At 37.5% G+C, this 20828-nt stretch overlaps 3 protein-coding genes across 3 annotated transcripts in view; 1 reads left to right on the top strand and 2 right to left on the bottom strand.

The window, feature by feature from the left end:
- The first annotated feature begins 452 nt into the window (after nt 1–452).
- Nucleotides 453–14609, top strand: LOC106099631 (rho-associated protein kinase 1). Its single transcript, XM_013278227.1, has 13 exons — nt 453–1116; nt 2635–4569; nt 4937–5097; nt 5225–5434; nt 9782–9972; nt 10367–10541; nt 10911–11068; nt 11685–11886; nt 12311–12579; nt 12852–13009; nt 13279–13404; nt 13779–13992; nt 14439–14609. The coding sequence occupies exons 1-13, from the start codon at nt 936–938 to the stop codon at nt 14530–14532; spliced, it is 4074 nt and encodes a 1357-aa protein (XP_013133681.1). The 5' UTR covers nt 453–935; the 3' UTR covers nt 14533–14609.
- A 5040-nt stretch (nt 14610–19649) lies between these two features.
- On the bottom strand, nt 19650–20822 carry LOC106099558 (villin-like protein quail). The gene is made up of 4 exons (XM_013278128.1): nt 20743–20822; nt 20466–20572; nt 20200–20385; nt 19650–19916 (listed from the first exon to the last, which is right to left on the bottom strand). Exons 2-4 carry the CDS (start codon nt 20472–20474, stop codon nt 19803–19805), a joined length of 309 nt encoding a protein of 102 aa, XP_013133582.1. The 5' UTR covers nt 20475–20572; nt 20743–20822; the 3' UTR covers nt 19650–19802.
- The window catches only part of LOC106099416 (villin-like protein quail), a 10084-nt gene continuing 9847 nt past the window's right edge, over nt 20592–20828 (bottom strand). The window contains exon 5 of the mRNA XM_013277975.1: nt 20592–20665. Within this exon, the coding sequence (XP_013133429.1) occupies nt 20592–20665 (74 nt within the window). The remainder of the gene's footprint in view (nt 20666–20828) is intronic.

The raw sequence follows: 20828 nt of genomic DNA, 5'->3' as shown, positions 1-20828 counted from the left end.
AAATCTCTAATCTGAAAGAGCAAGGAGCATTTCATTCAAATCACAGAGTATATAATACTTTAACAACTTTTAAAAATTGATGTATAATCTGTTGTCATTTGCAGAAAAAGATTTACAAAACAATAACTTGACGATAACCTACAACTTTAAAATAAATCAATTTATTAATTATAGTTTCTAAACATAATTATACAAACGTTAACATTTGTAACTCATATCTGATTTAACAAGGTGGCAAAGGGAAATTATGAAATTATGAAAATTTACCAACATTTTTGTTAAAAGACGTAGAACAAATTAGATAATGCTTACCCTAATTTAGTTATTCGTGAAACACTTTGATACTCTTGACCAAACTTCAATTTTTGATCTGTATTTTAAAAGTTAAACAAAATCTATGAACTTAATGACAACCATGGACATCGAAATATAGTTTTAAAACGCCATTGTATAAGGTATAAGTGCAAAATCCTCCACCTCCACTCCACTTCCAGTAACTTGCAATATGTTCCTATCTTCACGTTATTGTTCGATCATCGTTCGTCAATCAAGCGGTTTATAATTTAGCAGTATTTAACATTATCCATCAATGTTGTGTCCTTAATTATATCGTTTTTACAACAGTGTTAAATTAACACTTCACGGATCATTGTTATTGTATCACATAATCAACTATGTTTGCAAACGTGCATATGCTTTGTTGTGAGAACCACCTTTATCTCCTGTCATTTTGAGCTTTAACAAGTAATTTTTTTGATAATGAAACATAAGTTACCCGTCTAACTTTAGGCTATTAACGTTGCAAAAGTGTAGGTTAATAAAACATTACTACTTGTTGATGTATCGTAATGAGAGTGGTGTCTCCAATCGGGGTGCTAATCAGGAGAATGTGTGGTGGCGTTTAGTGTCAGAGAAGATCAAAAATTGGATTGAGAATGGAAGCGGTAAAGGATGAGGAGCGTTGGCGGCGGCTGTGTGCGCTGGAGGAATTGCTATGTGACCCCCAGTCCACCGGCAACGTGGACAGCTTACTGGACACAGTGACCGCACTCGTCGCCGACTGCGATCATCCAGCTATCCGACGCATGAAAAATGTCGAGGCATACACCAGTAGATGTAAGTAGGAGACGCAAATTGATGAAACTCTCTAAGATTTGTAAAAACCTATTAAATCCATGGTACAATTTCACAAGAAAGATATTTTTTCCAACACATGCATCATCATAATTGAATGCATACATACTTGTAAGCTATGATAATGCAAGATATTTAGTTCTTTCTTAAGAATAATCTTATCTCTTTTATTGTATTTCAATAAGTATGTAACTGATTAAAGATTTTTACATTTTGATGCATTAAAATTGATCTATAAGTGGATATATCTAGTTTTAATAGTGACATTTCATTAATTTTCGTCAGCAAAGTTGAAAGAATATCAACTATTACATATTCCATGGGTACTATTATATGTTTATAGACATAAAAACATGCAAACACAAAACAAACATGTTTTTCATCATGAGATAACGTTAATTAAACTTGTTACTTCCAAATTAGAGTTTTGATATCAGCATTGAAACATTCAATCTGTTTCAATGATTTGTGAAGTCAACCTGCAGTGTCCTAGCATCGCTGAATATGGTCTAATCACTTTAGGGAAGACTCCGACTATGGCTAATGGCTCCTCAGTGGGGATGTATGACTGTTGGTGATGATTGAAACATGCCATAACAAACTGAATGCTGTTATATCTTTTTAACATGTTGGGTTGTCAATACTGTAAACTGCACTCAGAAATATTGGATGCCAATATTTTAAAGTTTCAATTCATGGTTATTGTATCTTGATTTTTCTTCTTTTTTTTTTGTAAATGAATATGTTGAGTGCAATCTTATCATAGTTTTTTTACATTAAATATATTTGAATTTGTTTCTTATCTATTATCTGTAGAAATTATTTGTTTTAACATTATTACTGATTATTTGTACTAATGAGAAGCAGTCATTAAAGGTACAAATCGGACTTGTTATCTATGTAGTACATATGACCATTGACCTCGTAATTAAATAATGCATTTGTTATGTACATATGTATGCTTGTTTATTAATTTCTAACCAGTTGAAATATGTTCACTCTTTCACATATCTTTTATGTGTTTGTAACTATAGATTTATATATCTAGTTGTTAATAAACAGCATTGCTGTATTGAATATTTGCTTCTATTAGTATAATGTCTATTATCCAGTGTCATTTCTATTATTTATTATAGATCCTTAATAGATCTTTTATTTTTAAACAACAACAAAGTCATTTAGCCCGATAGGCAGAAGTAAACTAAATTATGTAACTTACTAGTACCTCCATGTCAATATTGAATAAGTGTAACATTTTCCTAGTTGAAATAAAGTTGTCTTGTCATGTATTTTCTTTTAAGTTACTAAGCACTGCAGGTGTTTCCGACAAAATTAACTACAACAGTGGCTACTCTTAGCACCCCAAATAAGCCTCATACACTATACAATGTAAATTTTCACTTTTTACAATTAGTTTTAAATTTATTAACTGCCATTGTTTGTAACATGAAAACTGGTTTGAAAATGCTGATTTTACATTTGTTACTTTGTTTGTTTTAGATGAAGAGTTTGCATCAGACATAGTTAACCTGCGTATGAAAGCAGCCGACTTTGATTTGATAAAGGTGATAGGTCGGGGAGCATTCGGTGAAGTTCAGCTAGTCAGACAAAAGTCCACCCGGCAAGTTTATGCTATGAAACTTCTGAGTAAAGTGGAAATGATTAAGAGGTCGGATTCCACATTTTTTTGGGAGGAGAGACATATAATGGCGCATGCTAATTCAGAGTGGATCCTCAAGCTTCATTTTGCGTTCCAAGATCAAAAATATTTATATATGGTGATGGATTACATGCCCGGTGGTGATCTTGTTAGTTTAATGTCTAATTTTGATATACCAGAGAAGTGGGCAAAGTTCTACACAATGGAAATAGTTCTGGCTTTAGATGTAATTCATGGTATGGGTTTTGTACACAGAGATGTAAAACCTGACAATATGTTAATTGATAAATATGGCCATCTAAAGTTAGCAGATTTTGGTACTTGCATGCGGATGGGTCATGATGGATTGGTGCGAGCTAGTAATGCTGTAGGTACTCCTGATTATATTTCACCTGAAGTTTTACAGTCTCAGAATGGTGAAGGAGTTTATGGGCGCGAGTGTGATTGGTGGGCTGTTGGAATATTTTTATATGAAATGTTAATAGGTGATCCCCCATTTTATGCCGATAGTTTAGTAGGTACGTATGGAAAAATTATGGATCATCGGAACTCTTTACAATTCCCTGATGATGTAGAAATTTCGAAAGACGCGAAATCACTCATTAGAGGATTGCTAACAGACAGAACTAGAAGATTGGGGAAGAATAGTGTTGATGAAATTAAACAGCATCCATTCTTTATAAACGACCAATGGAGTTTCGAGAATTTAAGAGATTCTGTGCCACCAGTTGTCCCAGAACTTTCAAGTGACGATGATACTCGGAATTTTGATGACATCGAAAAATCTGATGCCCTTGATGAATCTTTTCCTATACCAAAAGCTTTTGTTGGTAATCACTTACCATTTGTAGGATTTACTTACAATGGTGATTTTCAGCTTTGTCGAAGTGGTGGGAAAAGAAAACAAACTGATGTAGTAGATACTATTGCAAATAATCATTTGAACAATGTTGGATCTGAGGCAATTCTGCAATTAGAAAAACTTTTGGATAGAGAAAGAGACTCCAGGCGAAACTTGGAGGATAGACAAGTTATGCTTTGCGCTCAATTAGAAGAATTGGCGCAGAGGGAATCAAGAAATAAAAAGATCATAGCTGATACTGACAAGGAATTAGCTCTTCTTAGGCACGACTTGAAAGACATCCAGAGAAAGGCCGAGGCGGAGTCAGATGCTAGACGGAAAGCCGAATTCAATTACAATGATATTAAACGTCGTTTTGATGAGGAACAAAGCAAAAGAGTTAAGGAGATGAACAACTTGCAATCTTATAATGATAAAATCAACATCCTTGAAAAGCAGATGGGGGAGATGCGTGAGAAATTAAAATTGGAGACAGAGGCTGCTACTAAAGCTCGTAAACAAGCCGCGGAGCTCAGCGCCGCACAGGCCGCCTCAGCAGCCGTCAGCGACGGTACGATGGCCAACTTGCGTGCGCAACGTGACACGCTGGAGAGAGAAAGAAGCGCTTTGTCCGAAGAACTCGCGTCTATGAAGGCAGCTAAACAACGCTCAGATGCAGCAGTTACCGAAGCTAACAGCAGACTGAATGCTGCGCATGGTGAGCTGGAGAGATGTTCGACAAGAATGGGACAGATAATGACCGACAATCGACAGTTGTCAGAGCGTGTGTCCTCTCTTGAAAAGGAGTGTGCTTCGTTAACCCATGAACTGCGTGCCTCCCAGCATCTCTACCAGCAGGAACTTCGCGCGCACCAGGATACTCAGCGCTCGCAGTTACTCTCTAAACAGGAAGCAAACTTAGAAATCGTTAAGGGTGAGTTTTCCAGTTATATGATTTTCATAAGGCTTTTAGATAACTAGCTATGTCCCGAATACAATAAGCTAAAAGTAAGCAGTATCCTAATATCTAACTATACTCCTTTTATTGAATTTTTGCATGCATCAGGAACATTGGATACAATATTAAAAGGTATTGTTCATTTTGCTAATAAGTGTTGGCATGCATACAAGAAGTATTGTAATTAGACCCTAATTTTTTCCTTGTGTAGAAGTAATTTATTGCTTTGTGTTAATGTCCAAAAACACTAGTACAATGTAAATAAGTTATAACCAACATACAATTTTAGTAACTATTATAGTTTTGCTATACAATGTTATGGATTACTGTTGTTGCTGTGCAGCCCTGCAAGCGAAACTGAATGAAGAAAAGGGCGGGCGACAGCGAGCTGAAGCTGCATGCCAGGAGAAAGATCGGCAGATGTCGATGTTGAGTGTTGACTATAGACAGATGCAGCAGCGCTTGCAGAAATTGGAAGGTGAACATCGACAAGAAAGTGAAAAGGTATAAATTATCTCGTTACCGAATATTTATTTTCTATTTCGGTGGTTTAACGGGTGCTAACGTTTATGTTCTTTCGAGTCGGATGACTTAAAGTTGTAAGTATGTATTAATGTTGTTTTGTTTCTAGGTGGTAGGTTTAGCGGCGGCGTTGGAACAGGAGCGCACAGCGCGGCTGGCGGCCAGCGGGGAGACGGCGTCAGCGGAGGCAGCCGCGCGTGCCGCTGCCGCTGAGCGGGATGCGCGCTCGCGGGACCTTATGGCCGTGCGCTCTGCCCTACACGACACCTCAGAGAAGCTGGCCGCTGCAAGCGCCGAACGAGATATGCACTACGCGAGGGTAAGTCTTTACCAAATCTTGCTTAGTCACTGTTGAATCAGCTGATTTGCTACTTTAAGTTACTTTTATTGTTTTATGTACTTTTAAATTGTCGTAAAATATACTTCCCGTGTAACAAAATGACTAGCGTTTAGATTCATTAGGAGTAATAAAAGTGATCAACTTGTTACTTCATAGTCAATGATATTGCATTCGACGCAGATTAACGAAGTAAAATACACTTTGTTAGAAGAGTGGGAGTAGTGTTGTAGACTAGAGAAATGGATCACAGTGTAAAGTAGGTCATATCTAAGTAATCATATCATACTTATTGACTCATTTATGCAGCTAGAAAAACATAACCGTAGTCAGAAACATGCACTAGGCCTCAATGTAAACGAAGCCGTGTTTAGAATTATTCTATCGTCAGCAAAATTCCATCACATATTTATTAAGAATGAGCAAAAATTTAACAACAATATACATCATACTAATACTGCATCTAAGGAAACGTTTTAACGTATTTTAAAGTATTTATAATAATAAACAAATAAATGAGTCACGTAGCAAATATGAAGCCGTGCGCAAAGGTGAATTCTAAAGCAGGTTTATAAGGTGGGACTTGCCGCAGCTAGATCGTGGCTTTTACTGTTCTTTGAATTAATCATAGTCTCATCACGCCGAAATAGGTTGTCCTCCGCTCTTACGACATTATGACTCACTTATCTGTTACATGTTTGTATGTATACAATACATGCCTTCGCTTACTTAGTTTCGGAATTTATGTTGACAATATCACGTTTAACGACCGAAAAAGTTTTCTATGACTATCACTGTCTAACACTTAAGGTAGCGTGTAGTCGACCTTGATATATTAATGTTTTATACAAAACGGTAGTTTGGAGAAATTATAAAATTGCCAAGCAGGAGTAGCAAACCTTCTTCTAAAATGTTTAATCAATTCATAAACCTTCCGTCAAATTATTCTGCCTTGTGATTATTAGCTACATTCCGCGCTCTTCCCTTCTCATAATGTCTACGTCATACTATTTCGTAGTTCGTAATGAATTTTCTGATAAGTAACATGTCAAAAATATTGTGTCATTTGCCATTGGTTCACTTCCCCTGCCAATTGACCCACGAAAATCTCTAAAAGAGCCAACTAAAATATATGTTTTACCACAACGCAAGTGTTCTCCAAATATACCTTTATTCGTGGTATCATGTGTCATTTTCCTTTGTCATATATAGAAATAATTAGACCTCATTCATTTATTCAAGGAATAGTAAAGTACAATTATTGTTAACTCATGTCTTGTCATTATTGGAATTTAGTTTGGTTTGTCCCTAAGGTGGCGGGAATAACCAAAATCGTTACTAGTTACTAGTAGCGAAAATGTTAATGAAAATACATTTTATGTAATATATGCTATACTAGCTTTCGCCTGCGACTCCGTTTGCGTGGGATTAAAAAAAAGTTAGTAGCCTATGAGTTCTTTCACACTATTCTTTACGTCTATGTCAAATTTCATCGAGATCCGTTCAGCCGTTTAGGCTACAAACTAAAAAACATCCATCTATCTAAACTTTCGCATTTATAATATTAGTAAGATATCACATACAATAATCATATTTCTGGACAGAATGGTAACAGTTAACAAATTTTTATATAAAAAACTCCTATGTAAATATTACTTAACCGCTTTTGAACGCGAAAAGTTAACTTCGTGCTTAACAACCGTTTGTCTAGTAAAGATTGAATCTTGTAATAATTAAGCGAATAGACCTACATATTTTATGTGACATGTCATAACTCACGTAATATGTCGATTGTTCACACAAGCACAAAAGATTATCAATACGCTCTCAATCTCCGCTATTAAATCAAAACGGTGGCACAAGACGAGTTCACCCGTTGATAGACAATTGTTTATAACGAGGGCGTGACGTAGGGTCATTGTAAATCATTTTAGAAATTACCCTTTAGTATATCGAATAAATATTTGTATCTTGTATTGTTTACTTTGTAATTGACTGAATAAATTCTGATACCACAAAACATTTTAGTGTAATATTTAATAGAATGATCCTCGGCTCTGTTAGGATAATTGAAGAGAAGTATTTGTAAAAGAAAGCAGTCTTTTTTTACTTCATATTTCTTATCATACTAATATTATAAATGCAAAAGTTTAGTTGGACAGATGTTTGTTAGAGTTTGTGGCCTAAACGGCTAAATGGATTACGACGAAATTTGGTACAGTTGTATAGCATTGTCTGGAAAAACACATAGGCTACTCACTTTTGTTTTTTTTTTACTCCACGCGGACGGAGATGCAGGCGAAAGCGCATCTGTCATATTCTAAGTTTTGCTTGCATAGTTTGCTTCAAGTATGTAAGAATGAGGTAAATATCTGATGTCGTGACTATTTGTATATTTTTCTATAACACACTCGTATTATGCTGAGTTAGAACGTGCCCGTTGCGCGGATATCGGTTCGATGTGACGCAAGCGTCACTCTTCACACGCGGCCCACAATGCTTTACTATACTCGATTACACAAACGCTGCCGTATTTACCACCATCTTAAGAATTTATTGAGATTTTTTTGTCTATTAATTTTTATAAATATATTTCGTCCTCGAGTCCGATTAAAAAAAAAAGTGAGTAGACAGTGTTCTTCCAGACTGTCCTCTACGTCTGTGTCTTTATCGAGATTCGTTCAGCCGTTTAGGCTACAACCTCTAACAAACATCCGTCCGTCTTACGTTTTGCATTTATAATATTAGTAAGTAAGAATATTTCGAAGTCGAAATAATCGGCTTTAGAATCCTACTTACCTATATTCAAGTATAGTAACTTCTTTTAGTTGTCTGAAATAATTTTTGGCATAATTTTTCTTTTAATTACGGAAACCGGTTACACAATACCGTTACAATACAGTTTAAAATTATAAAAAGATGGATCAATTCTTCGAAAAATACTGATATGAAGTGACTTTTAGATAAGCGTTCTGGGAATGCGTGCATGTTCCGTAAGCTTTTATATCGCTTCGCTATAAGTACAATTCCTCGCATTGTGCCGGCACAGTACCGTTGTTAGAGAATTACTATAACAAGGATAGATGTTTCTAGAATATGAATGTTAAGATATGGTATCTCGCTAGCTAGTTATTAAGCTTTTGGATTATTTGTTTCCCAAACGAAGCAAAAATAATTGTTGTTTTCTTAATGTCCTACAGAAGGTAATAATTCGCTAATACATCTCATCGGAATACTCTTTGAAATGTTTCATAATCTATCATGTGTTACCAGATTGTGTATACTTTTTTTATTTACAAATCGTTTAATAAACCCGTAAAGAATGCAGACGTTTAAATGTTATTACTCTTTTCTTAGGTTGTTAATTCGATAAATAATTCCTATCAACGTCCTTGGAACATGATATATAAAACGCAAGTATTTATTGTTTTAATGAACAGAATTATATTGACGTCGCTTTATTTCCCGGACACCTATCGTTGTTGAGATTTTATTACGCTCTTATGTTTTATTTACACGTATTACATTGGTTTTAATTCGCTCTATAGGTTCACGATGAGCTTGTTTGAATGACGTCAGACACGGTCAGTGTCGCTTCTTGATTTAGTCATAATGCATAAAAAACTATTTAACATTTACCTACTACTGGAACTTGTATGATTTTGATATTATGGATTTAATTACCGTTTAGCTGAGAATTTTAATTACGATAAATTTTTAATTATCAATGTCATGTTACGGTATGCCTCGTAAAAGTTGCAAGGATTTAGATGATGGTTAGCATCAATGTTAGACGGCAATTCTTTAATTTATTCACTTTATGCATACTTAATAACCAATTAATTACTTAGTTGTTTAGTGTTTCCGTTGTTAAAGCTTTATATACATCGTACATGCACCACACATTTAAAGTTATTTACGTGAGTTTTTATACAATAAGGTGGCAAACGAGCAAGCGGCCACCGAAATCCACCAAAATGGCGAAGCGATTGCTGCCCATAGATATTCGCAATTGCAGATGCGTTGCCTACCCTCAATCGAGGGAGGAGGAAACGCACGTAAAGGGATTTTCCCCTTCCTATGCATCTCCTCCACCGTCAAATTCACTTTCCCATCCAATAATAATAAGAAAAGGGTGGAAAGGGAAAGGGACTAAAATTGGGGCTCCGGCAAACTCATTAGATTACACGCGGAATTACTCTCTCACTACACGCCTGTCTTCTGTGTGGTCGTGGTATCGCACCAGGCGAGCCGACCCATTGGGGTTAAGATATTAAAGCGGGCTTTACCACTCTCAAGGGCTCCATGGTGATTGTTATGTTGTTGCAGTGCGAGGAGCTACGGTCTCAGTTGGAGAGTGAGCAGCACTACTGCGCGGTGTACCGCACGCAGGCGACGGAGGCGCGCGCCCAGCTGGAGGAAAGCGGGCGTGCGGCGCGCGACCTCGAGCACGAGCGCGCCGGCCTCATGCACCAGCTGCAGCTTGCCATCGCACGCGCTGATGCAGAGGCCATCGCCAGGTTAGCACACGTACAAATCATCATCATCATCACTAGCTATCCGTCCCCACTGGGGCTCGGATTACCTAAGTAAAGGGTGACTAGGCCATAATCTACAACGATGGCCCATGCATGGCATGGTTGACTACACACATATCTTTGAATTTCTACGCCGATATGTGCAGGTTGGTAAATAATGTACGTATGTAATTGGAAAACTGGATTCGAACCGTGTAAATTACAAGTCAATGCTTAAACCAAGTAGCCACCGAAGGTGTTGAAGAAAGTTGTAGCTTTATGCCTACTACCTGTCTACCTGCTTCAAAGAAAACCTTGTTGACTCATGATAAAATAACTATTATTACCTTAAAATAATTTAATGGAGTGATGTTTATTTTGCTAATTGTCGCACCAGGTCGATAGCGGAAGAGACCGTGGGAGAGCTGGAGAAGGAGAAGACGATGAAGGAGCTGGAGATGCGCGAGGCGCTGGCGCAGCAGAGCGGCGAGCTGGCGGCGCGCGACGCGCTGCTGCAGAGCCTGCGCGACCGCGACCACGAGAACCGCGCCACCATCGACCTGCAGAGAAAGGTTCATATCACAGTCATTCATTCATTCATTCAAACGTTCTTTTTTAAAATACAAGATGACAAACGAGCAAGCGCCCAACTGAATCCGGCCATATGGCGAAGCCACCGCTGCCCATACACATCCCCAAGTGGAGATGCGCTACCTACCCTTAATCGACGAAAGAGGAGACGCACATAACGGCATATTTCCCCATCCTAAGTGTCTTCTCCGCCGTTAAATCCACTTTTCCTTCCCATTCTTTCTTCAGACTACGAGGAATTGCTCCCACTTTACGTCTGTCTTCTGTGTGGTCCTTGTGCGAATATGTTAGAGCGGGCTCAACCACTGTCATTGTTAATTCGTTCTCTCGTTAACTACTTAATGATGCAGGAGGTGGACGAGCTGCGGCGCAGCGGCACGGCGCTGGCGGAGCGCGTGGCGACGCTGCAGCGGCTGCAGGAGGACGTGGACCGCCTCAACAAGAAACTCAACTCAGAGATCATCCTCAAGCAGCAGGCCGTCAACAAACTCGCAGAGATCATGAACAGGTGAACGGTTGAATTCTTACAATAAATATCCTTTTTGTGGCAGAAATGCGAATGTTAAGATGGATAAGATACGAAATGAATATATTAGAGGAAGTTTGAGAGTACAAGTGATTGAGAAATTAATGAGTTATTTTATTATGAGGTGGCAATAAGCAAGCGGCCACCTGATTCCGCCAATATGGCGAAGCTACCGCTGTCCATAGACATTCGCAATAGCGGATGTGTTGCTACCTTTAATCGACGGAGGAGGAGACGCACATAAAGAGAATATTTCCCCTTCCTATCTATACGTCTCCACCGTCAAATCTACTTTCCCTTCCTATCCTATTCTTACGAGAAAAAGGGTGGGGAAGGAAAGGGACTAAAGTTGAAGGAATGAATCGCATGTAACAAGGACATTAGTTATGAGTGTGGTACACTGGTAGAGGTAGATCTAGAAGGAGATGGATGGATGGATTGCGTGATAGGTGACATGATCAAGAAGGGAATGGTGACTGAGATGACGGATGATAGAGTTATATGGTGGACAAAAACTCGGTAAGACGAATAAAACCTTTTTATAATCTTGTTTTTTGTGCAGTAATGTCATAACTAAATATCGTTTTTATTAAAACAGAAAGGACATGAACCCAACGAATACGAAGACGAAGAGCAAGATGTCCGTGCGCAAGGACAAGGACTACCGCAAGCTGCAGCAGGAGCTGACGCGCGAGAAGGAGAAGCACGACCAGCTGGTGTCGAAGCTGCAGCGCGACCTGCAGGACGCGCAGCAGCAGCTCGTCGACGAGCAGCAGACGCGGCTGCGGCTCGCCATGGAGGTCACCATCACCTCCATACATACACTACCAGCCTGCGACACATTTATACTAATATAATAGCGTAAACACACAATACTTCGTGACGTAGGATATCAGTAGTCACAGCATGTTTTTGAGTAATTAAGTCTTTAAAAAATGCCTAAACCTACCTTATGACATGCTTTATGCTATATTTTTTAACCTAACCTTGGGGACAAATGAATTTGAAAGAACCTTCTTGTGGTAAAGGGAACATAAAGTAGTAGGTTTCCATGGTAGCGGCAATTGTTATCCAATATCAAAGACCTTCGTTGTCATTTGTGCGTTTGAATTTTGACATTAGCAATCGAAAATTTCATAAATGTAAACGATAAGTTTTTTATAATTTAATGCGGATGAGCGCACGGGAACAGCTTGTAGTTTTTAATATAAATTGTGTTTCTAGGTGGACAGCAAGGACGTGGAGATAGAGCAGCTGAAGGAGAAGCTGGCGGCGCTGGCGAGCGAGACGGCGTCGCAGTCGTCGGCGGACGCGGAGGACGGCGAGACGGAGCAGACGCTGGAGGGCTGGCTGTCGGTGCCGCTCAAGCAGAACATCCGCCGCCACGGCTGGCGCAAGCAGTACGTGGTCGTCTCCTCCAAGAAGATCATCTTCTACAACACGGAGAACGACAAGCAGAACACCACAGATCCTGTTATGATACTCGACTTGAGGTCAGTTTTATACTTCTCTATTCCATTCCATTCGAAATCGGCCCAGCCGTTTCGGAGATTGCTCGGAACAGACACGACTTGCGGACAGACAGACAAAACATTTTTAAATACTATTTTCGTTATCAGCAACGCAAATACCGTAATCTGGAATTTTTCTTTTTATATTACAAACAGACACTCCAATTTTATTATATGTATAGATGGTTCAATACGACAGTGGGAACAGTTAAATTTTCCTTGTTTGTTATCGTTTTTGTATATGCTTGTTACAGCAAAGTGTTCCACGTGAGGTCGGTGACGCAGGGCGATGTGATCCGTGCGGACGCCAAGGACATCCCGCGCATCTTCCAGCTGCTATACGCCGGCGAGGGCGAGGCGCGCCGCCCGGGGGACGCTGCGGACGCGCCGCAGGACAGCGCGGACCACGCCGGTCAGACCTCACACCTCACAACTAAGACCTCACACAACTCTGACTTCACATTTCACACTACACGCATTTCACACCTAAGACCTCATACACCTCTGACTTTACACTATACACATTTCACACCTAAAACCTCATACACCTAAGATTTCACACTTCACACTACACCCATTTCACACTTAAGACTTCACACACGTTACACTTTACAAACCTTAAACCTCACGCACCTCACACAATTCATACTGAGTATTGTGTAACAGCATGTGTCGTTGCAGGCAACACGGTGCAGCACAAGGGCCACGACCTGGTGAGCATCACCTACCACATCCCCACCGCCTGCGAGGTGTGCACGCGCCCGCTCTGGCACATGTTCCGTCCCCCGCACGCCTACGAGTGCCGCAGTTAGTACCGCTCACTATTACATCACACGTCGCACTAAGTCATCTAGTTTGTTTCATTGCCATAGATTTTTTAAATTAATTGCTTAGACCAGTCGTCAGCAATCTTATTAGTCAAAGAGCCAAATATGAATGTTACAGTTTACAAATTTGGGAGTCAAATCTGCTTGATAAGTTAAGTTTTATTGCACTAAATAAAACTCAATTTCATGCTTATTTTTTTTAATGTGAACAATGCACATCTTAGAAAGATTAAATTAGAGCTGCATTTAAGGAACAAAATAGCTACGTGCTAACCACGCTTAAACTGTTAATTACATATTTGCACTAGATTATGAGAGTGGTATTGTTAACGTTTGAATGTTGGGTATATCCAGGGTGTCGTATGAAGATCCACGCGGAGCACGTGTCGGAGGGCGAGGGCGTGGCGGCGTGCAAGCTGCACGCGGACCGCGCGCGCGAGCTGCTGCTGCTGGCGCCGGCCGCGCAGGAGCAGCGCCGCTGGGTGGCGCGTCTGGCGCGCCGCGTGCAGCGCTACGGGTACCGCGCCGCGCACCACACCAACCACGACCACGCCAAGCTCTCGCCCAGGTAGGCACGGAGCTCCGCCCTCATCCACATCGCACCCAACCACGCCCACATTGCAACTAACCAAGCGATGATAATATCGACTTGTATGGTACACCTATCCTACCTTTTTTAACGTGGCCACTTATACTTTATTAGCATTTGTGACAGCTTAACAAAAATAACGAATACGGTCAAATACTGTAACGATATTTAAATATGTAACAGCGCCTTAAATGTAATAAACGTTTAAAGACAGAACAAATTGAAACAATAACGAAAAAGTGTAATATTGATTCATACTTGTATTATTTTTTATTGGAATTTTAGCTTTTTTACCTTTTAAATAGTCCAAGTACTACTGAAATATTTTTATTTAATATTTCAAATGCAAAATATAATATGGGTGGGTTTTTTAGCAGCTAACTCCCCATACATAGGTTACTTACTAAGTTGTTTTTTCCTCTTAGGGACTCTGTTCGGTCGAACTTAAAGCCGGCATACTTGAACGCGTCGCAGCGAAGCTCCACGCTGCCCGCCAACGCCGCGCTGCCCCGACACTGACCTCACACGTCTTACATGCCTCACGTGCCTCACACACCTCACACACCTCATACACGTCACACACCTCACACTACACCTTTCACACTTTAATGCCACGTCTGTTGCACTGTCAATGGTCCGTCAATGTCATTCAATGTCATAAGAAAATTCAGTTTTGAATTCCGAATACTGATATTGGATAGCTTTTTAAAAATATAATAACATCGATAGTGCTAATGGAAACTGGGATTTTTAATGATGTACAGTCAGCTCCATAGATATGTATACATTTACAAAATTATAAATGAATTACAAGAATATGCAGCACATTCGTCCGTAGACATCAGATATTGAAGAATATGTAGTATTTTGGAAACTAAAATGTGTAAACGCAGCCGCGAAATTCTTACGTTTAAATAACAAATACATGACATTGACGTATCGATTATGACATTAAGGGCCTGTCCCACCAAATTTTAAAATGTCTGATAAAAATCCAACATGTAAAATATGTGATGGTAATATCAGATTTTGTTACCTTATCTGACAATGACGTAATTTTTAAGCTATCTGAGCCTTTATCAGCCAGTGGTGGGACAGGCATGTCTAAAACCAAGAATATAAAGCGAATAGAATATAAGCGAAAAGTTTTAACTTTCAACGTAATATTCCATATGGTTTTTGTATTGTGTGAAGATAAATTTAATTGTCGATTACATTAATATCACAAACATCACTATTTCACGTCTCATAAATAACATAATTATATGTAAAGAATGGTGCACATAAAGACCCCAAATAAAGACATTAACAGTCTTTTTAGTAATAATTTTTCTGTTAGCAACATTTTTGACGTTTGTCACGTAATGCTTCAATTTAATGCTCAGAAATACAGATAACATAAAAAGTTTTATAAAAAAAAATATTAACATATCTCCGTATTATATGTTCAATTTTTGTATGTTTATATATTTATATAACTAGTCCTGTGGTATTTTATAGTGACAAGAAAGTTCTAATTTGTACGTTTCCCCTGTGATAGGCGTAATGTTGTACTTACACGTTTTGAAAATTTTATCGATATTTGGATCTGAAATAGGGATGGTCGATGGCATAAAATATCGATATATTGTTCACAAAATAATAATTTAATTTTTTTTAATTGAAGTAATCGATGGAAATTTAAACGATTGTTGAAACACTGGTGTAAATATAATTTTTTCGAACAGTAAAGATGATTTAAAATTATGCCAACACTTAAATTTCAATAAACGTAGTTTTCACACAAACTATTCGATAGGGCATTAAACATATCGATTTTTCTCGACTTACTATCGATATCACATAACATCGGACATCCCTAAGCTAAAATTGCATTTAATAAGAGTGTTTATGGTACTAACAATAAGGTTTTAAATCGTTTGGCTTAGAGAATCACATCCGATTATTTGACATATTGAATTATAATATGCTTGGTTTACTCAGAGTTAGTTTTTTTTCGTATTTGATTAATATCAGTTGGACGATTTTGAATTTTTTGCGCAGTATATCGCTACCTGTAATACATTAAATTTTATACGATTTTTATTAAAATTATGTAAATATTAGTTTCATGCGTTAATTGTTTTTTTGTACTTGGCTTGTTTGAATAGGGTTGAGAGTTTATATAAATGCGGTGGTTTTACGCTTTGTCGGTTTACAAAATGACGGTTGTTGTTGACGACGGGGATGCTTAAACGGGCTAAAGGTTTTTAGGGACAGGGATATAACGAAACATTCAAATAATTGTAACAAAAACGTAAAGAATTATTTTGAATATAAAATCAAAAGTAAACAAAACTCAGATAGGACATTTTTAAATAGGAAAATTGAAAATCTTTTTTCGCCGGTCAAATCATTAAAAAAAATTAAAAACAAAGTTACAACTCAACTAAAGGAATATTTGTATATTATTCGGTAACACTAACAGAAACATATGGACTACATAACGGCCTTTGTAACAATATATTATAATACTTTATAAAATATGTAACTAAGTTAACTAAAAATACTGTGAATCTAAAGGAATTGATAATCACGATATTTTAAAGTATGTCTGTTTAAAAGTATTTATTATGTATTGACCCTTAGGAAATAACTTGTAAAGTATTGAAAATTTCAAATTACGACCCTTGTAGAATTCAACCATAATTTTAAACGAAATATTCTCAATCTTCAACATTTAAAATACGATTATAAACATTTAGCTGTAATAATAAAACAATAAGAAAACATAAATGTTGAAATATTTCCTAAAAGGTATTAATTCGCACTTTCAATTTCTCAATTCAATATATTTATGATATATGTAAAACCCGTGCACAATAACATGACAATTGTTATACGACAACACACACGTGTCAAGGTTGTGACGTCATCACGCATATCAGGCGGCGCTAAAGTCTAAGACCTAGCCTAGGTCTAGAAGAGGGCCTGCCTTTAATTCAGTCTCATATCTACAGTAGAACCTCGATAAGTTAAAGTCCAAGGGAAACATAAAATATTTTAAGTTATAGAGGTTTTAAGTTATCAAGGGTCTATGTTATAGAGGTTTTGGGCTCTAATGTTAGGGGAACATATTATTTTTTGAAGTTATAGAGGTTTTTATTTTATATTTTTCTTTCTGTAAGGGACCCCCTTATCTCGTGTTATTGTGCACAGTATGAAACTAAGGAGCCCAGTAGTATAAGCATATATTATGTTGCAAACACTTGCATTATCGAAGCCAGTGCCATATGTATGTTTTATTTTCGTAGTATATCTTTCATATAGTTGCTCAATATTGTAGTTCTTGAATCGCAGGACCATTTTGGGCTTCCCGAGATCGATCAATTATATAGAAATTTGTACAACTCATTGTGGAACATTTTATAATAATTATTGTAAGTAAATATTTATGTCAAAAGCAATAATTGAAAATCAGTGTCTTAAAAAAACTCTTTAATATTAATGAATTATGTATAGTGCCAAATTTTGTTCAGCTTGTATTATGAATACGGGATTTTATTTAATATCGTGTACAATCCGAATGGAAATTTAATTACAAAGGTTGTGTATACTATATCCTGATATATCGTTTAATATACAATTTCTTACGAAGGCGTAACGTACGTACGTGAGTATGTGTATGTGACAGCCAATCAGAGCGCTACGTACGCAACAAGCGCAAGTACAATCAGCATAAAAGTGAATACATTTACAAAGCTATAGATATATGCCTTTGGTCGTAAAAATATTTACGAAAATACCTGCTTGCTTCAGACTATTAAATCATGCTATTAATATGTGAGTATTTGAAACCGAAAGTCTTAATACGTTTCATAGTTTTGTAAATGTATACGTTTCTGCTGACTGTACAAGTGTGGTAAACGCCTTGTTAAGATAATATCCTCGTAAATGTATTGTAAAATAACTTTCTGATAAATAGTGATTGAAAAGTACAAAATGTTGTGGGAGTACATATTTCACACGGTTCACGAATAATTCGTTGCTTGCTTATTGAACAGCAGAGACAATCAGCACGTTTTAAAAGAACTTTGTGATTAAAAAAAAGTGAGGGACATTTGTCGGCTTAGACAGGCGGTTGGAGCGGGAATAGGGCGGCGGCGTCAGGCCACAGTCATTGTGATATCCTGTCTAGAATAGGGATGCACTATTATTTATGAATGATCTTTTTTTCACATTTTCTGACGCTATCAAGTTTTTAGAAGCAATATCGGTACAGTCTATTTGAATCGATTTAAAAGAATGAGTCACCAGTTGTGCACATCCCTAGGCTGGAGCCCCGTGGTGCTAAAGGTGAGCAGGCCTTTGTTGTTACTGGTTCTTGTTAAAGATATAAGCGATGTTTATTAATGCTATACAAACTGTTTACATTCCTCCAACAAGAGCTATGTTGAGTTTTGTTTAATTTAGTTTTAATATTTGACTCTCACTTTCGACTCTGTCGCTTGACCAGTTATCGCTTTTAGGTTTTTTTTTATTAAGTTTTAGGTTATAATCTGTTCATTTGTACGCTGACTTACGAATTAAATATTAACGTACTTAAATGTTTGATCAATTCATTGTCGTTGTACGCTTATTTTTGAGATGCATTTTATTTTAAATTATATTTTGATAAGGCAGCTATTGTATTCGTTCCATTCCATCGTACATCGATTCGATTATATTTTGTTATGCTTGTTTGAAAAAGATATATTTTGATTGCCAAAGAAGTTTTGGAAAAAAATTATAATTGATAACGTAATTGCATTATGCTTCGAGAATTACTTCCATTTATTTTTTCGTTCTTATTATTTAATTCGATTATTTTAAATCTGGTTTACGCATAATTAATGGCTGATTGCGACATTTTTGTGGAGTATTTTTTTTAACCTGCGTTATTCGCCGCCTTAGAAATACTTCCGAATTGTCGTAAGCGCTTTTCTGGGGCAATGTACAATCCTCAATATTATGTAAATTATTTATTGTAATATTACGTCTTTCAACAATTTGTCATATTAATACAGTAAGTTCCTAACTAGCTTCAGTTTTGTAGACGAAAACTCACTCAATTAATCTATGTCAATAATTGTCTATGGCTGTTTTGTTGAGTATATTTTTGGCTGTTTTATACTCTGTGTTGGAGTGTTAACTCAGTGAGGAGTTTGTTTGTGCAGTGTCACCCAGTACTAACACTACGTGCCTTAGCTACTCTGCCCATCCCATATCAACTAGGCAAACTATGTTATATGTATCGTTAGTTATTGTAATGTACATATGTTTTCAAATAAAACCAATATTTTATGGATTTTTTTAAGGAATTTGTATATTGTAAAGATTATTATTAATTTTATCATAAAATTAATGCCTTAGCTAATAAGAGCTACATTTGTGAGAAATAAATAACATTTTAAAAATCTCATTGTTTTATTTTTATATTTCATTAAACATTTTATATAACGTTAATAAATAATGGATTAATCGAAACTACATTATACGACTTAAAATTATTCCAATATAATTTTCTTTATGTTGTTATAGCAAAAATATATAAAAAGTACTTAGAAAAAGTCGTTTTAAGCATTAGTCATTTTATTAAAAAGGATAAGAAAACAAATGGTTACCACATTTGGTATATAAAAGATTACGTTTAAATATTTGATAGCACCGAAAAAAGCATACAGTTACGGTAAGAATTTGTAAGAAATTAGATGACGTCACGAAGTACATTTCAATAAACATCGTAGATTAAAAAAACTCTCGCTATGATGTTAGAAGAGACCGACAGCTTTCTTCATCTCCCTCTGCTTCCAGCCGGGCAGCGCGCGGAACTCGCTGTACGCCATATTGAATGTAGACACGAAATCGTCGTGCGTCAAATACAGCTGCAATAACATTAAAATATATAAATTCACATCCAAGAGACACGTGTAGAAATAATTAAAAGACAACTCGGCACATGTGCTGGTCTTTCGTGGTAACTAAATATGGAGAGATGACACTACTTATCTCTACTGGTATTATAAAGAGGAAAGATTTGTGTTATTTAACCGATATTGGTCGATTTAAAATTAATTACAAAAAAATGCAATCAGTTGAAAGTACATTTCTTAGTGAACATTGGCAGTAATCAAGGTAATTAGAAAGACTTTTGCAGTGTGTAGTTACTTCTTTAGTGAGCGGGTTGACGTCCGGTGGCAGGTGCTCCTTGGGCCCGCGCAGCAACGTGGGCGGATACTTCTCGTGCAAGTCGAACTGGTTGGCGCTGTTGCCGCTCCGCACCGCGCTGTTGCCGCCCTGCACTATCGCCTTGCCCTCCAGCGCGTTCATTATCGCACCGAAACTCTTGTGATTCTGTAATACCACAAAGTATCCGCGGCAGGTTATCCAATTTGATTCTCACAATATCCAATGTTTTCAAATGTAATTCTCACCTTCCACATAGTATGTTTCCAGTGTGGGAAAAAGCCCGTGAAGTTTGGCGGTTCTCGGCCTTGGTTCAGCACTATGATCGGAGTCTCAGGGTCGCGTGCCGCGGGATCTAGATATCGTTAGAGAAATCATTGATTAGTTAACATTGTAATTAAATTGAAGACACAGTATGGACTATACCATCTGCCAATGATAGGATCATCTGAAAGTGAATTCAAAATGAAAAATAGAAAAAGGGAGAATAAAAAGAGGAGTCAAGTATAATATTGCAGTAGGTACCGTGTGCGAGGTAGGTGTCGGCGATGTTCCGCGCGTCATCCTTGGCACGCGGGCAGCATAGCGCGCCGAGCCACACGAACACGCTC

The sequence above is a fragment of the Papilio polytes genome, unplaced genomic scaffold (genome assembly GCF_000836215.1).
Source record: "Papilio polytes unplaced genomic scaffold, Ppol_1.0 DF824102.1, whole genome shotgun sequence".
Lineage (NCBI taxonomy): Eukaryota > Metazoa > Arthropoda > Insecta > Lepidoptera > Papilionidae > Papilio > Papilio polytes.
The sequence above is the reverse complement of the archived record's forward strand: the minus strand, read 5'-3'. Positions and strand labels throughout refer to the sequence as shown.

Bases quoted from the DNA above. Each gene is read 5' to 3' on its own strand.
- LOC106099631 (XM_013278227.1), top strand. From the start codon at position 936: ATGGAAGCGGTAAAGGATGAGGAGCGTTGGCGGCGGCTGTGTGCGCTG. The intron at 9,973-10,366 runs GTTAGCACACGT...TTGTCGCACCAG, and splicing joins GATGCAGAGGCCATCGCCAG to GTCGATAGCGGAAGAGACCG. The intron at 11,887-12,310 runs GTCACCATCACC...TTGTGTTTCTAG, and splicing joins GGCTGCGGCTCGCCATGGAG to GTGGACAGCAAGGACGTGGA.
- LOC106099558 (XM_013278128.1), bottom strand. The intron at 19,917-20,199 runs GTAACTACACAC...ATGTTATTGCAG, and splicing joins TCAACCCGCTCACTAAAGAA to CTGTATTTGACGCACGACGA.